At 40.3% G+C, this 17,969-nt stretch overlaps 2 protein-coding genes across 2 annotated transcripts in view; both read left to right on the forward strand.

The window, feature by feature from the left end:
- Window positions 1-9,494: 9,494 nt before the first annotated feature.
- neurod6b (neuronal differentiation 6b) lies at window positions 9,495-12,471 on the forward strand. The gene is made up of 2 exons (XM_024274022.2): window positions 9,495-10,320; window positions 10,542-12,471. Exon 2 carries the CDS (start codon window positions 10,548-10,550, stop codon window positions 11,538-11,540), a length of 993 nt encoding a protein of 330 aa, XP_024129790.1. The 5' UTR covers window positions 9,495-10,320; window positions 10,542-10,547; the 3' UTR covers window positions 11,541-12,471.
- A 5,343-nt stretch (window positions 12,472-17,814) lies between these two features.
- The window catches only part of fyco1b (FYVE and coiled-coil domain autophagy adaptor 1b), a 64,738-nt gene continuing 64,583 nt past the window's right edge, over window positions 17,815-17,969 (forward strand). Inside the window, exon 1 of the mRNA XM_024274037.1 lies at window positions 17,815-17,911. The gene's annotated coding sequence lies outside the window, so the exon portion shown is untranslated. The remainder of the gene's footprint in view (window positions 17,912-17,969) is intronic.

The raw sequence follows: 17,969 nt of genomic DNA on the forward strand, positions 1-17,969 counted from the left end.
TGTAAAAACCTTGCGCTGATATCGACAGATTTCATTTCTTTTTTCTTCCTGGTCATTTTCTGTGATTTATCATCCTGCAGCTTCACTCAAAAGTTAAGATGTGAGTCTCACTCAAATATGAAATCTGACACATTTTTATTTATCTTCTCACTCTGGGAGGATGGAAGCGTCACTTTCTACCACAACAGATTGTCGCAGCCACTTTGAATGTGTGTGAACAGATTGTGCTTTGAAAGAGGAGCAGGCGCCTGCAGCAACGCTCCACGTCTGCATCCCGTCTCCGTCTGAAAACAGGACAATCCATGATGCATCTCCAAAAACAAATCCATTATTCATGCTTCATATTTTAATACCATTAACACTTCTGAGCCCTCCACATACATACCTGAATCAAAGGAGCAGTCGGAGTTAGCTCAGGGTGACAGAGCTGAGTGGAGACAACGCTGTTGCATGCTGGGAAATGGTGGCGTCTGAAGCACAAACACAACGCTCCACCTGCGTGGGTGGGGGGTGGGGGGGCAGCCACTGCAGCTGAGTGGGGCAGCATATGGAGGTTCTAATTGGGAAGAACATCACAGCTGGAGGACACCAGTCCAGGACTCGGCCCCCAGTAATCAGCCCCAGTCCTCAGCCCTCCATTGTGCTGCATGAGGCCTGTGTGGGAGTGAGGACCAACGCAGAAACCAGAAAAACAGGAGCATTTTTACTCTGTTAGCCTCATTACTGATGCACAGACGACCAAAGCTTCACTGATACTTCTAGAGCTAGAAAAGATGCGTTAACTGTGATAATGCTGGTGGGAATCCTTTTTGCTGAAGCTAGTCGCTGCAGATGCTGAAGCTTTTTGCTGAAACTAGTCGCTTCAGATGCTGAAGCTTTTTGCTGAAACGGTGACACAGTTTAATTTAATTGCTGAAAATGCAAAAGCTATTTGCAAAAGACTGTAAATTTAATCAAAGAACTATGAAAGAGCACTAAAATTGACCGAAATTTCTGAAAATTTTGCAGTAAAATTGCTTAAAATCCCTCAAACATGCCAATTTTGCAAAAATATTTAGTCTGTTGCTTAAATATGAACTAAACTCCAAATTAGCCACAAAAAAACCTCAGTAGATGCCAGATTAGCCAAAAAAAAGCTAGCTCGTTGCTTAAACACACACATCTCTCTTCCATGAAGACCATATTTGTACCAGTATCTCCTGACAGTAGAACAGTGCAGCACAACTCCAGAGTCTGCAGGTCTTTCTGCAGGATCCTGATGTCAAACGTGGGTTTGACTGGCTTTTCTCACAATCCTACAGCTGCTCTGTGTGAGATTTTTCTTGATCTAGCTCTAACTTCCTGTTATCTCTTCCTGTTGACTGGCGTTTCTTAATGACATTCCGAACAGAAGGTATTGGGATGTGAAAACGCTCTGCTAGCTTCTCGTAGCCTTCTCCTGCTTTGCACTTATGCTCAGTTTCAGTCTTCTAGACAACTGCTGGAAGAACCCATGATGCTGATTGTTGCAGCAAGGTCACATGACCCAGATGACATTTTTTTTCTATTTAAAAAGCATTCCCAGTGTTGTTTTAAATATGATTATGAAATTTTAACCAAAATCCCACAACCTAAATGTCTTTAAAATACATTTTTTCATGTCGATCTGAAGCCTCTGTTTCCAAAATCTCCTCTGAGGGGGCGTGGCTTTTGGAGCTGAGCTGAGCAGCTCCACCCCCTTGAATAAATCTTCTCCGTTGCTACATAAAAACATCCATCAATCTGGGTAATGTCCAGCCGTGTGGTTCTGATCCAGATGTCAGCTGGACGAGGAAGTGAAGATCTTCATGGACAGAACTTCCTCCAAAATCCTGATTCTTTCTCCTTCCAGTTCACCAAAGACTCTTTTAGCTAATTCTCCAATGTTTATTGACTGTGATCAATACATTCAATCATTGGTTTCTCAGAGTTCTTGATAAAATAATCAAAGCTAACATCAAAATGCTCTTTCATTGATTTACAATCCTTTCCAACTGCGGTCAAATGAGCCGCCGTTCACATTTCCGTGGTCACATCAAGAAGCTCCGTGGAGTCTGGTGGAGATTTTCCAGCGTTCTCAGTCCTGCTACCGTAAGTATTGGATGAAACTCACACCAAAAATCCAGTGATGCTGATTTGACCACAGAAATGTGAACGGCGGCTCATTTGACTGCAGTCAATGTGAAGATACCATCTTCTCTTCTCCAGAACCTGAACTAGACACTAGGAACAGATGAGGGTTTAGTGCATGTGCAGCAGAGCTGTTGATGGAAAGAAGATCATTCATTCACACAGAGTCTGTCCAAGACACTTTGACTGATTTAAAGGAGAAATACTCAGAAATACATAAATTAAATGATTTATTATTCCATTTGTTCTCTGACAGAAGAAAAATGCCACAAACACATGTTAAAAACTCAAAAAACAGGATTTTCATCAGAGAAGTGTTTAAAATCTTTGAGATTTAAATCACCTGTCCTTACGAATGATGATTGTAACAATCCATGACACTGTCAGGTCTCAGCTTTTCCAAAGGGGGCGGTGCTGGTGCACACTATCAATTCTACCGGGTGCCCAAACTTTTGCTCACACCGTTACTTTGCTTCATGTCTTTTTGAAAAAGTTAAAATTATGTCTCATCTGTAATCTGATACATTTAGAGGATTTTTCCATCTGTTCTTTGCTTTTTTATGCACAATAATAGAAGATTTTACCTGAGTTTCCCAAACGTTTGATCCCAATGAATATTAATCACTTTACCCTACTTTATTTTCACCTATTTATGCTGTATTTCTTGAGGCCTGAACTGATTATAAATATATAAAAAAAATATACATTCGACAGTGTTTTTCTTTCCGTTCAAGGTGTTGCTAAATAAGTGATGTCCAGGATTTAACGGTGTGCTGGGGTTACAAAGGGGTTACGTTACCAGAGTCACATTCCTCGTGTGTGCTCTCATACTTAGCCACTAAAGCTAATTCTGATCTGTCAAATTCTGAAAAACGATAAATGTGACTCTTTTTGCCAACCATTTTTTTTTTTAATTAACCTTTACATTTTTCTCTTTGTTAAGTAAAAGTAAAAACTGGTTTAAAGGACATGCTGCAGGTCTGAAGAATCTCCTTGGCGGATGCTAAATCTCTGGGATTACAGCGCGTTAGCATGAGTATTAAAAAACAATCAATCAACCAGCAACAGCTTTATGGCACAAGAACAAGATTCTGTGATTATTATCAACAACTGAAGTGTTCGTGTGCATATCAACAAGTCCTTAAAATAAATGACTTGCACTCGAACGTGGCGCCGTGGTAAGCACTTCCCCATTTAGTCTTTGTGTTTGGCATTTAGCTAATTGTACTTTCAGCTCAGCGCGAAGCTATGCAGTATAAATAGTGAGAAAGTGAAAGCAGCCTCATTACAGAGTCAGCGTCAGGTTTTAGAACAACACTTGAAGTTGCTGTGCAGGGTTCCCACCCGAAGACACCACTCTGAATCAGGCGTCGGACAGAATTCTGTTGTGCTGCCACGCCGTTACCATCTTTTAACCACTTCACCTCGCACTCATCATCCAGACACAAATTCCTCCTAACTGCTGACATCAATTGAGAAATGCTGGCGTCTCAGCGTGCGACGTGTGGCGACTTCATTTGCAGCTCTGCACCGCGCACTGCGCCTATAAAAGCTGATAATGTGATAATTAAAAGAGCTGACAGGCAAGAACTGTCAGCCAGACTCTTTGATTTACAAACCTCTGCTATTTGTTATACCTCTCAGATTACAAAGCTTCCACCCTTCAAGTATAACACCTGAAATATCAAATGCAATAATTAACTCGAGGAGAAATGTTGCTAAAGAAGAAGTAAGAAGTCTCGGCGGATGGCAGGTTGATGAAATCTGGATCAGATCTGAGTCTGAGGCGACGTTTTAGCAGACAAAAGATCACCACCACGTCTCTCTTTCTCTCAACCACACCATGATTTATTACCTGAAAAGACAAGAGAACTAATTAGTGGAGTAATTAATTAATATAAATTTGCATATTTGCATTTGCAATTAGTGCAGTCAACTGATTAGTCTGAGATGGGGAGTTTGACTCCTCGTATGCAGGAGTGTGAGTGTGCAGCGGGCCAGAACGCTCGGCAGACCAGCTGAGGCTGATTTGGGGGAAGGTGGGGATCAGGAGACTTTGGCGGTTTTGTTGTTTTTCCTATTTCTGCATTGTTCTCATGCACACTCGTCTGTGCTCTATTCATGCAGCCGTCCGGTGACGTGTCTGCGTTCTCTCAGACGGGTCTGAGCGTTAAAAGTCTCTGGACTCAAACTCCTGATCGATGTAACGTCCAATACAGGAAGATTGATAAGTTGGCTTAATTGATTCTCCTTGCAACAAGGTCATTGACAGGCGCAGGTTTGTGTGTGAGTGTTCCACATAACTTAGGAATGCATACACCCATATCGAGTGCCAGCTGTGCCCCAGTCTGGATTTGGCAGCGTGCCACCGGCCCGTTCCACTGGGTGTGCTTAATGGATCTGATGCTGAGGCTCCAGCACCAGAAGACCCTCTTTTATGATCCCACTATTTTATTCATGGGAGATGCCCACCGGAATTTCTTTACCTGCTTTGCATAAACGTGCAATATATTTTTTTATCTTAGAAAATCCTTGATTATAAACCATCAGCTCAGTTTTCTGAGTATTCTTCGTTTTGACTGTAAAGAAAGACATTTCATCATTTTTATTGATTCAAGACTGAATAAAGTTTGTGTTTTTAAACACTCAATTAGTTTGAAGTTTAAGAAACACTAACTTAAAAGTTTTTTTAATCATTTTTGGTCTGAATTTCTATATAATTACACCCCCCCCTTTACCCGCCCTTACTGACTACTCACCCCTCCCCCATCCTCAGCCATTTTGTTCACGGCTGCACACTACAAATTCATGAAAAAACTTTTTTTTTTTCAAAATGGCCGCTTTTCTGTTGGTTTATCTCCATAGCAACCATTTTATGTTTTGGTCGTCTGGAGGAGACGAACAGGTCGATGTAATTTTTTTAAGATTTGGCTAAAGTCATTTTTTGGATTTCCTTAGCAACTGAGTTTTTTTTAAACTATATCCACATTCCTAGTACGTTCACATCGTACTGTTTCGTTCAGCTTGACCCAACCATTCATGCATTTAGTTTTCACAATATTACGTTTAAAAAAGAATGTAAGCGACAGCCGAACGCCACTTTTGTGAGCTCGCCATGATAATAATTTTTAAATCTACAAACTTCTAAATCCAACATTTTTCCCAGGAAGCTTCCCAATTATCCTTAGGGAGTTATGAGGCAATAGATTGAAATTCCTTGAGGGACTTTTAGGTACTTGTTTGGGAAATTTCTTAAGCAAAAGTTTTTTTTTTCCTTATTGAGCAAAAATCGTCATTTCAAACTTTGTCACAAAATAAAAGCCAGCAGCCTGCAGGTCTTAAGGCCATCCCATAATCATTTTAAAAGTTCTTTTGGGTATCCTTGATACGTCTGCGTTGGTTTTGTTAGTGGATTTTGAGGATATGTCTGAATTCCCACCCTAATCCTAACATTCTAAATAATGATATACAGGAATATCTAATCCCTTCTTTTTAAAAGAAATTTGGACGCCATGCTCACAACTTTTTTTTTAAACGACAAATATGAGGTCACGAAGTGAAAATCGAATCAATACGAACACTTCATGACGACTGTTTATGAATCCACTGTATTAAAAACTCTGATAGTGTATCAAAAAATTACATTTAAACACATATTTTGGGCAAAAATTGTTGAAACGCAATTTTTTTGTTGTCTATATTTACCAATAAATTGAGCTTCGATGCACACTGTTTTTATAGAGATTTCTGGGAAATTTCTCGGGCGCTCGATTATGGAATTGTAGAATCAAACAGCCCTAGAAAATGTCGAACGCACTATATAGTGAGTAGGGGATGAATTTGGACACAACCTCAGATTTTTTCAAATTCAAGATGGCAGCTTCTTCTTGAGGTCAAAGGTCAATCAAACTTTGGTTGTAGACATTTTGGGAAGATCTCGCAAACTAAATATTTATTCTCCCTTATTGTTTTAAATGAAAATGTGCCAAATTACACACTTTACCTCAAAATGGCCTCTAAGCCGTAAATCCTGAAGCCATCCCATAATATTTTTTTTGTTTCCTTTTAATATCCCTGACACTTGTTTTATTTTGTTAGTGGATTTGAAATATTGTTTTAACTCCAGAGGAAATTTTTGTCCCAATTTTTTTTTCGTCTTCTCCCGCTGTGATGTCATCTTTGATTTTTTCTTAGATGTTTAACGCTCCTGTTATGTTCTAGATCAAAAATCTAAAAAATACTAAACAGAATTTTTCCTCGTTGAAACGTCTCCTGTTTGTCTTATGAAGTGTAGTTCACACGTATAATAAAAACGGAGCACTTATATCACTTATGCAATTTGTAATTCAAAAAACAGGGTTAAATAAAAAAAACATGTAGTCTCATTATTTAGCTGCAAAAATTAACTATAATTTGTTAAATTTCTCACAGTTTTTCTGTATAAGCACACATTCAGGATAAAAAGATCTCCTCTGAAAGCATCAAAATCCTAATAACATCATTTCCTTCCACTCATTCATCGTTTTTAATTATCATTTTTAAAATAATGTGTTTTAATTTCTTATCCTGTCTACTTTTATGAGTCAACATGTTCGTTTTCTTTATATCTGAGATTGTAGCTTCATCTGTGAAATATCTAAACCTGCTCTAGAAGTGACTCCTGTCTCATTCATTCAGACAGACACAACTTTTATTTTGAAGGAACCTAAAAAGGGTTTTTCCAGCAGAGAGGTGTTGGTCTGCACTGAGCAGCAGAGGTTTGAAGTGGAAGCTCAAAGCTCGTCTCCTGTGCCGTTAATTATGCATTAAAGAAGGACTCATCCAGATGGCTGCTGACATTTGAAATCCTGTGATGACGCCATCGTGGTGCTTCTTCTCCGAGCTTCAAGTCGGCGTCTGAGCGAGCGTTGGAACAAGGAGAACGCTCGCAGTCGACCTGGAAATTACAGTCAAGTTAGAGTCCTGGACTTCGTCGGAAGGAGTCGGTTCAACAGGAATTTAATCAAATCTGTAAAAGGAAAAGGTCGACTTTCATCCAAACTTCCAGCAGTGACTCAGAGATAAATAGCTGGTACTGAACAGTGCAGGGGAGGTCTTCCAGATTCTAGTATTTCTTCAAGATAATCAATTAAATATGTGTACAAACAAACAAGAAAGAATGTTAAATCCAGTCTGATCAAGTTGTTGTTTTTCCACATCAGAATAATCATTTTAGAACATTCTACCACTCTGTGAGGTCACATGACTTTGATCAATTCAAAGATTTGATCAGTTTCTCCTCCATCACGCGTGTGTCGTCAGCTGTGATGGTCGTTTTTACCTTAAAGGAACATAAAGCTGCATGTCTCCATCATAACAGAACATTCCAAGGCTGATTTTTTAAAGGTTTAGGTTCATTTTATTAACAACTTCCCTCAGACCGATGGATCTGGGCGGATCAGAGGAAAACAAATCAATTCATTGATTCATCATTAGACCCTAAGATAGTGGAAAAAGTAATACAATTGTGTGTTTTTGTGTTTTTCTCTTTGTTTCCACTGAGATTATGTAACTGAATGTGTAAAAATGATCTTAGTCATCAGTTCGTTTGACTGAAGCAGCTTAACGGACGATTTTATTCACATCAGTCTGATTTTGGATTGTTAAAAGCATCTTTTAAATTTGTATTTGTTATTTCTCTTAAAACATAATCCGAAACAAAAGTTTCCACTGAACGGTCGGGTCCAGTTAGGAGAAGTACGGGACGGTCCAAACGGAGCGCTTTGTTGCCATTGTGTCATTGTTGTGCGACGACTAGAAAAGCAGCAACAATGGAGGTCATCCAGCAGCTCGTTAACAGGAATTTAACGATGACTCGTAACCAAAAGAGTCCACAAGGATAAAAAATCAAATAAGGAACTGTTCATGTCCATAAGGGCCTTCAAACCCCCAAATGTTAGCTCATGTTAACAAACGTAAGATTAAATGCTCGTTATATTGGCACGTTCTAATCATCATCACTTTCTGCCAATCGACGGGTGGCTACACGCTAGCTCCGCCCTAAACGGTCCGTTCCAGTTTTAGATGGATCTACAACCGATGGGGGGGGGGGGGGCAAAGAGATACAGGTTGGTACTGTTTAATGCAGGAGTGTCAGACTTAATCGCTCAGGAGGCCAAAATCCAAAACACACCTTTGGTCGCGGCCCAAACAGGATAAACATTTATTGAACACTCTTAAACTACATTTTTAGAACTTTAAACCATAACGTTTAACATAACTATGAACTAGATATATAGCATCAGGTGTGATAATGCTAGTGTGAATGCTGTAAGCTGAATTTGGTCACTGAAGATGCTGATGGTGATGTCCAGCTAAAATATTAGCTCAATGCCAAGAAAGCCTGAAAACAAAACAAAAGAAATGTAGCTTAGCCAAAATCACTAGCATGTAGCTGAAAAAAATAGCTAAGCTTCAAAATATCCTAAAAACAAAAAAGGCCCAAATTAGCCAAAACAGCTAGTATGTAAATATTAGCCAAAATCTTAGTAAATACCAAAATAGTCCAAAAAGCTTCAGAATGTCAATTTTTAAAACTTTAAAACTGTAACTTTATAACATAATTATGAATAATAAAAAGTCAGGAATATTATTCCAGAATAAATCAACTTAAACCTTAAATAACTTTCAATATTTTACTGTACATAAAAATATTGTTTTGTCAAAATTGTACAAGTTAGAAATGAGAGCAAGATAACATCATTGATAATAATAAAATAAAATGATCTGGAGGGCCGGATAGAAATACCCGGAGGGCCGGATCCGGCCCTCGGGCCTTGACTTTGACACGTGGTTTAATATCATTACATGTTTTAATGTTCAAAATAATATTCCGTACCAGCGGAAATAAGACTCAAAAGATCTCAGGTTGATTTCTGGAAATCAAAGTCGATCATTTTCTGATCTGTTTTCAAAGTGTTCCCAGTGTTTTTTTTTGTTTTTGTATTAAATACGATTATGTCATTTTTAGCCAAAAATAAAGAATCCTGTTTTGTTCTCTAGTTTCTGCAGAGCAGCTGGAGATCATCAGAAAGTTGCATCTGAGTTTTGGGCGGGACCGTTTGCCCAGGGTGACCCCGCCCCCTTTCCCCTCTCTCATAAGAGCTCAGAGGAGGGAGCTTTTGGCCCCGCCCACTGCATTTTCTATGTCACAAATACGATTTTTTTATTCGAATATGTGTTTTTTTAATCAGTTATAAAATATAATTTAGTTGATTCCATTATTTTCTTTTTTCGCATAAAATCTGTTTTCATTGGAGTGAGTCTTTTTCAGTTTAGTCTATTTTTAGTTCATTTTTAACAAAACCAACAAGTCAGATATATTATTATTATTATTCAAATATGTGTTTCTTTAATCAGTTATAAAATATAATTTAGTTGATTCAATTATTTTCTTTTTTCGCATAAAATCCCTTCAGTTTATTACTTTTTATGATTAAAGTCAGAGTTTATCCTCCACTCCATGATGAACAAACACATAGATGAAGGGGGTGCTGCTAAAAGACAACGTTAATCCGCTTCTCAGAAATGACACAAATGCCACATAATTACATTTGGATAAAGATGCAAACCTCCAGATTTCCAAACATGCATGCAGCCCAAAAAAAAACACATTTCTAGATGTGTTTTTATTACAAATCTCAATTAATTCATGAGATTTTCTCAAAGAAATGAAACCTTAAAACTGCAGATGTTTCCATTCATCCCAAAGGTCACCTCAGACAAAAAGGTGCAGAAAGGAAGCACCTGTCTGTCTGTCTGTCTGTCTGTCTGTCTGCCTGCGTCTCCTCTACATGGAGGTTCGCGGTTTTAGCCGTTATCCTTCTCAGGTTTGCGTTTCTGACGGTGAACGCCGTCCTCCCGGTGCCCATTACCGCCGCTGCCAGATGATGGGTGTGGAGCGGAGGTCCCGCGGGACCGCGAGCACGTGGTCTTGGCTGCCACGAGACGTCAGCGGCAGATGGCACGGGTACCCGCGGTTGGCATGAGTGTCATTCCTCAAAGAGAGAGGAAGGGGAGAGCAGATCTCAGCGAGGCGCGCGGAGGAGAGAGGCTGCGCGCGCGGGGTTCAGCTTTGTCTTCTGACGCCGCAGATCCACGTTTGGGGCCATGAAAGACGCGCGCTGACCAAAGGTTGGTGTTTTTACGCATTCCTCGGAGCGTTACTGAAGCTTTTTGGACTCTCTGATCAACTTTAATAGATACAGTAGAAACACAATAAAGTCTTTGGCTCCAAAAAGAGAGCAAGCTGTGACATTGGCGCCAAATTGTTTCTCTTCCTCTTGGGAAGCCTCAATCACGAGGTAATTAACTAACAACATCCAGCAACTTAATGCTCCATTTTCACCTTACAGGGAACAATGTTGACGCTTCCGTTCGAAGAACCTCACAGGATGTGCGAGGCGCGGTTTGGCGCCAGTTTCTCCCGGGAAAGCATACCGGAGAGCCTGGAGCAGGAGCGCCAGCACGAGCCGGGCCGGTCCAGCTCCAGCCTGCGGGAGACCGAGGACGACATGTCCGACCGGGACGAGGACGACCAGGACGAAAACGGACTACCCAAAAAGCGCGGGCCCCGCAAGAAGAAGCTGGGCAAGGAGCAGCTGGACAGGGCCAAACTCCGGCGCCAGGAAGCCAACGCGCGCGAGCGCAGCCGCATGCACGGGCTGAACGCCGCGCTGGAGAGTCTGCGTAAAGTTGTGCCGTGTTACTCCAAAACTCAGAAACTGTCCAAGATCGAGACGCTCCGGCTGGCTAAGAACTACATCTGGGCGCTGTCGGAGACTCTGAGCGCGGGAAAGAGGCCGGACCTCCTGACGTTTGTGCAGACTTTGTGCAAAGGATTATCTCAGCCAACGACCAACCTGGTGGCGGGATGTTTGCAGCTGAACGCGCGAAATTTCCTCACAGACCACAACGGGGACATCATGTTTTCGGGCAGGTCCCCCTACGAAGCCATGTACCCGTACCAGGGCTCGGACGTCACCTCGCCCCCCGGACACAGCGCCAGCACCCTGGACAGCGGCGCCAAGCCGTTCCGCCACTACAGCTACGGCGGCGCGTACGAGCCCTACTTCGAGAACCCCTCCCCGGAGAGCGGGAGCCCCCACTTCGACGGCCAGCTGTCCCCGCCGATGAACTTTAGCGGCATTTTTTCGCTGAAACACGAAGAGCCGCCAGACTACAGCAAAAGCGGCCACTACGGCGTGCGCTACTGCGGCGCGCCAGGACGCGCGGGCCTCGCGCACAACTCCATGTACCGCGTGTCCCCGGAGGCCCGCTTCCCCTACGACCTGCACCTGCGCAGCCAGTCGTTCCAGGCGCAGGCGGAGGTGAACGGCTCGTTCCAGCATTAAAGTCAAACATTCGTGATTGGATCCATTCCTTTGAAAGCTGCAGTTTATATTTTGTAAAGACAAAAAAAAACAACATTTTTGGTTTGCAATCAAATGTTTTTAATGAAAAAAAATCAATAAAATTCACACTTAAACTTGAACATCTTTTAGGTTAAATCAAGTTGGTTTTCAAAATAAAACAAACTATTCATGTTTTTGTGAAGTATAATTGGAGATTATAAAATGTGTTTTTTTAGCAATAAAAATCATTTGATCTATGCAAGTAAGCCCAATACAATCGATTATCTTCAATCTGTTATCGAAAATTACCAGATTTTTATTTGACATGGATTAAAAAAACAATCAAACATAAAAAAGAAAAAGATTTTATAAAATCTTTGGGTAAACGTTGTGGCAACAAAATGAATGTAAAATACTGTTGTACTTATTTATTACTTCATGTTTATTTATTTGAACAAATCCGTTTGAATGTGAAAAATATATCACAGAAAATACTGTAAGAATCGAAAGGTGTGATTTTCTTTTTTATTTATTTATATGAATTTCTAAATTTGTCATTCCCAGTTTGTGTTGCTGTACATTTCATGTGATGGAAAAGGAGGTAAAAAAGTTGACATGCCTTAAAAAAGGAACGCAGAGACACAAAATGAGGAGGAGGAATTTTATTATGCAAAAGAAAAAAAGAAAAGAAAAGTAAAGAAGTTCTAGAAAGATTGCGGCATTTTACGCACTTCTTTCTGCGCACTGATGACTTTGCTCCTGTTAATTTTTGTGGATAAACCTGGACTTTTTCTTTTCCCTCCCTGCTTACATGTGGCTCTCACGCATGCACACACGCACTTCTGAAAACTCGTTATGGATCGAAATATTCGTGAAGTAATGTGTTCATGTTTTGTGATGTGTTTTGTCGCAATAAAATTGAAAAAAGATGCTTTTGGAGGAGGATTGATGTTGTGGCCCACGCAGCTTCTTTGCAGAAAAAATATTAAAAATATTGGATCACTTAAAAGCGCCCTCATATTAGTTATTTTTCTTTTCAATTTGTGAAGGTTTGGTAAGACAGCGGCCTGAGACGGAGACAGAAGGATGCGTAAAGTCTCCTTTAGCGGTGTTTTACGCATAGGGAGGACCCGTTCTGATTGGACTGACGGTGCCGGTCAGCTGTCGGAGCGCGCAGGAGGTTCGGGTTGCTCAGCGGAGCAGCACCTCCTTTTGAGGAGAAGGACCTGAAATCCCTCTGGAACCTGGAAGCCAATCAGTCCAGCGGGAGAATCTCATCTTATTATTATGAATTCTTCCCCTAAACGCCTGAATTTATCCCCTACTATGAAACAAGATGTTTTTGATTTAAGTAAATGCTACATTAAGACAATATTATAGCTAATATGGCTCGAGACAACGAGCATTAAGGGGTTAAATGTTTATCCTAAAATTGGAGTAAGATTTTTCAAAAGGAGTGAACATTGATTTAATCAAGGATGATTGAAATCAGGAAATAATGCACTAAATTAATTTATATCAACACGATTAAATACAATTTTGTTTTTATATGTTGATTTTATTTCTGCCAATTTTGGCTTTAACTTTGAAAATCTTCTATTTGTTTTAAGTTGGTGATCAGAAAGACATTTAAACCTCTCTTTCTGCTCTTAACTTTAATCATTCCAACTTTAGTGTCAATTATTTATACAAACTGAGTCAAATCCTTCAAAAACAATTAAAAAACAAGATAACAGTTTAATTTCCTAGCGTAAAATCTATGAAAGTTTACCTGAGGTTCACCTGCTCTAAAGAAAAAGCTTGTAAATCTTAATTGGACGTTTACAGAGGAAGGCTGTCGGGGAAGTCTGCTTTGTCGTAATTCATGAACATGAAATTGAAATGTAATTTCTGTGAACATGTGAGGCAAATTACACCTACTGCTCATACCTGACAAACGCCTAATTCAATCAAAGCGAGTGAAAGCCGCGGCGGAAACGAGGGACAAAGAGATCTGCTTTCAATCTGCTGCATGAGATAAGAGCTGCGCTCGTGAAGAGGAGAAAAGCTGAATTTGATTCAAATGTGTCTGTTTCGCCTCATTCTTCTCTTCTGAGGAGATTCTCTCCCCGTGTGCCACTTTTGTTTGGGGGGTCTCAGACAGGATGGGGGGCCTCCTGCAGGGGGGGAGCTGCTTCACACCCACAGGGTTCAGCGGGCTGCATGCTGCAGTTTAGCACCGGGTCAAACGTGCACACGCACCCTTACATCCATGCAGCTCATTAAGCTTGATGTCGACATAGAAAGGGAGAAGGAAGGAGCATATGGCCGGGGTGTGTGTGGGAGGTGAAGGACATTATATGGAGGGGGGGGGTGAATATGGAGGCTACTGTACTTCCTCCATCTGAGCGATTCCACAGGGATGCGCCGTGACAGTCAGGAGGAGTTGGGGGAAAGTTTGGATGCGGAAAAGCAAACAGAAATCCATCTTTTTTTGGATATTTTTATTATAATGCATTATGGTAATTTATTTTAATTGGGACTCCCTTTTCCTGAGCGCCAGTCAAGAAAAATGGAAGTAATGTTCCCTGCGACGTCGGCTAGCATCCTGAAATCTCGTGCCATTCCCAAGCCCCAGATGGTGTGGGATGGGAAACGTTCCCCCATTAAATTCCTAATAATCATTTCTCCTGTGGAATCGGGGGGTGGAGGAGGGCTGGGTGCGATGGGGAAGTTGGTGTGTGGGGGAGGGACGGGGGTGAGAAGTGAGGATGGGGTTGGTGGATGAGGGGAGAGCAGGGATTTGGTGTTTTAATTAGACAGATTTAAGGAGCTGCACCCCCCCAGACACACACATATACAATGAGTGTGTTCACATCTCCTTATGTGGTTCTGAGGTCCAACCCGACACTTTAAAGTCTTTATGCATGGATTAAAATGCTGTTTTAGGCAGTCAGACCCTCAGAACTAACAGATGATTTATTTCTGTGTGAATAATCCAGAACAGGGGTGTCAAATTCAATCACACAAAGGGCCAAAATCCAAAACACACCTTAGGTCGCGGGCCGAACAGGATAAACGTTTATTGAACACTCTAAAACTACATTTTTAAAACTTTAAAACTGTAACTTTTTAACATAATTATGAACTAGATATATAGCATTAAGTGATAATGCTAGTGGGAATGCTGTAAGCTGAATTTGGCTGCTGAATATGCTGAAATTGATAGCTAAAAACACTGAAGCTGATAACTAGCTAAAATATTAGCTCAATGCCAAATTAGCCTAAAAAAAATTAAGTTAGCCAAAACAGGTAGTATGCATCTGAAATATTAGCTAAACCCCAAAACAGCCTATACAATAAAAAGAAAAGCCAAATCTAATCTAATCAAAATTAGCCAAAACAGCTAGCATGTAGCTAAAATATAAATTAAAGTCCAAAACCGCCTTAAAAACATAACAAAAAAAGCCTAAATTAGCCAAAACGCCCAGTATGTAGCTGAAATATTAACTAAAATTCAAAACAGCCTATAAAATAAATAGAAAAGCCTAATGTTATCTAATTAAAATTTGCCAAAACAGCTAGCATGGAGCTGAAATATTAGCTAAACTCCAAGACAGCCTAAAAAATCTTTTAAATGCTAAAATAGTCCAAAAAGTTAGAAGAATGCCAATTTTTAAAACTTTAAAACCGAAACTTTTTAACATAATTCTGAATAATAAAAAGGCAGGAATATTATTCCAGAATAAATCAACTTAAACCTTAAATAACTTTCAATATTTTACTATCCATAAAAATATATTTTGTCAAAATTATATAAATTAGAAATGAGCACAAGATAACATCATTGATAACAATAAAATAAAACGATCTGGAGGGCCGGATAGAATTACCCAGAGGGCCGGATCCGGCCCCCGGGCCTTGACTTTGACACGTGTGATCTGGATGAAGTGATGCCTGCCTGAGCGTCCTGTAGGTCACAGCAGGATCGGCAGAGGAGGCCTGACACTCCAGCACTACAGGCCAGGATCTCATTAACGTGTCAGATTGGTGGATCAGTCTCTCTGGCAGTCCGCCCGGCCTCTCACAGGAAGTACTTTCTCTCTATCTGTGAACTTGGCACTGAAAGGTTAGCGAGGGAAGGAGGGACATGTGGGGGATGTATTGGCCCAGACTGGAGTGGAGAGGAGAGGGAAAGCATTAATTATAGTATTTGGTGAGATTGGATAAATATTGGTGGAGGGATTGTGTTTTAAGAGCCACATTTATCCATCGGGGGATCAGGAATAGAAGTGGAGAATAAAGAGCGACTCTGCAGTGGAGGTGGAGATATGCTAAGCATGTGACAGGAGCATCTGTCGGTACATCACCTTTGTGTCTTGCGCGCCTTGTCTGGGGGCACTTTGACTGGGTGTCTGCAGACATGTTTGGTGTGTGTGTAGGTACAATAGGGCGGGATTTGGAGCAGGTGGGAAACACAGGGGTGTGATCCTCCGACACCCCAGCAACACCCTATTTCAGTGCAGAGAGACGGGTGCTGCTGGGTGAAGAGGTTTCGATTCCCCAGACTGTGAAGGAAAGCATCTGGTCGTCGGAACTGCACTGCGATGTGGTGGAGGAGAGGAACGTGATTGTGACGTTTTGTCTCTGAAAGAAGTGGAACTATTTTAAAGCCACTCAGGCCTCTATTGGAAAAAAAGTTAAAAATCATCAACAAGAAGCTTCTAGGGCACATGTGTTAAAGTCGAGGCCCGGGGGCCGAATCCGGCCCTCCAGATCATTTTATTTTATTGTTATTAACGGCCCGATGTTATATTGCGCTCATTTGTCATTTCTAACTTGTTGATAAAATGTATTTTTATGGAGAGTAAAATATTAAGTTATTTAAGGTTTAAGTTGATTTATTCTGGAATAATGTTCCTGCCTTTTTATTATTCAGAATTATTTTAACAAGTTACGGTTTTAAATTAAAAAAAATGGTATTCGAGGTTTCTAGACTATTTTGGCATTTACTAAGATTTTTAGACTGTTTTGGAGCTTAGCGAATATTCCAGCTACATGTGGATATTTTTTAGGCTAATTTGGCATTTAGATAATATTTTCCCTGGCTACTAGCTTCAGCATTTTCAGCTATCAGCTTCAGCGTTTAAGGTATGAGCTTCAGCGTTTTCAGCTATTAGCTTCAGTGATTTCAGCTTCAGTGTTTTCAGCTATCAGATTCAGCATTTTAAGCTTTGGTCTTTAGTGTTTTTTTTCCTATAAGCTTCAGCGTTTTCAGCTATCAACTTCAGGATTTTAAGCTATCAATTTCAGCATCTTCAGCTATCAGCACTAGCATCTTCAGCAGCCAAATTCAGCTATCTGCATTCACACTATTATTGCTGGTAATCCTATATATCTAATTCATAGTTATTTTAAAAAGTTGCGGTTTTAAAAATGTAGTTTTAGAGTGGTCTCTTGCCTTTGGGTCTTCCCCCACTTCCTGACAGCTTTTTGGACTATTTTGGCATATACTAAGTTTTTTTTTAGCTATTTTGGTTATTTTCAAGAGAGTCTGGCTACAGAAAGAAGTATGGTGCCCGAAAAATTAATAGTTGGAATTCCTCCCCCTGCTGGAGCCTGCCGCAACTAAAATATATATATTTTTTCTTAAAAGGCCTTTCACGGCTCTGATCAGCCTAAAAGCTGATAGTTCTGAAAAGGTTTTTAAAAATCATTTTGAAAGGGTTTCCTAAAGTTTACGAAATTTCCGCCTATGTAACCGGCTAAAGTTGCGATTTCCACTTAATTAATTTTGACGCCATCTTGTGTGTGACGAGAGGCTCCCCACTGATTTAGGGTTTCCTAGCTATTTTTTCTGTTACATTCTAGCTGTTTTGACTAACCTAAGTTTTTATTTTTTAGGCTAATTTGCCATTGAGCTAATATTTTAGCTAGCCATCAGCTTCAGCATTTTCAGCTATTACCTTCAGTGATTTCAGCCTCAGCATTTTGAGCCCACCATTTCAGCATCTTTGGCAGCCAAATTCAGCTTACAGCGTTCACAACAGCATTATCACAGGTAATGTTATAGTAGAGTGGTAAATGTCCATCCACTTCCCTCTGTGTCTAAAATACTTAAAACTTGAAAATCTATTAGTTACAGTAATAATGTATTTTAATTATTTTCCTTCTGTGACTATTAGATATTTTGTAACAAGTATAAATGTTAATGTATTACTTTAAATGTTATTGTGTTTAACCAGTGGAGGGCAGTGTCGCGGAAGTTATCGCTGGGCATTTTATTTTGAAAAGACGCAAAGCAGTCGTTTTCCTATTCGTCTTCCTGTTTAGCTTTCTGCTACGCGGTTCTTTCATCTGCGTGATAGAGAAAATATCCACGAAGTTTTAAGGTAATTTATTCAAAACATGTAAAAGCCATCTTTCAATATTAATTTGTTGGAGTTATTT

This window comes from Oryzias melastigma, linkage group LG17, assembly GCF_002922805.2.
Source record: "Oryzias melastigma strain HK-1 linkage group LG17, ASM292280v2, whole genome shotgun sequence".
Classification (NCBI taxonomy): domain Eukaryota; kingdom Metazoa; phylum Chordata; class Actinopteri; order Beloniformes; family Adrianichthyidae; genus Oryzias; species Oryzias melastigma.

Bases quoted from the DNA above. Each gene is read 5' to 3' on its own strand.
- neurod6b (XM_024274022.2), top strand. From the start codon at position 10,548: ATGTTGACGCTTCCGTTCGAAGAACCTCACAGGATGTGCGAGGCGCGG.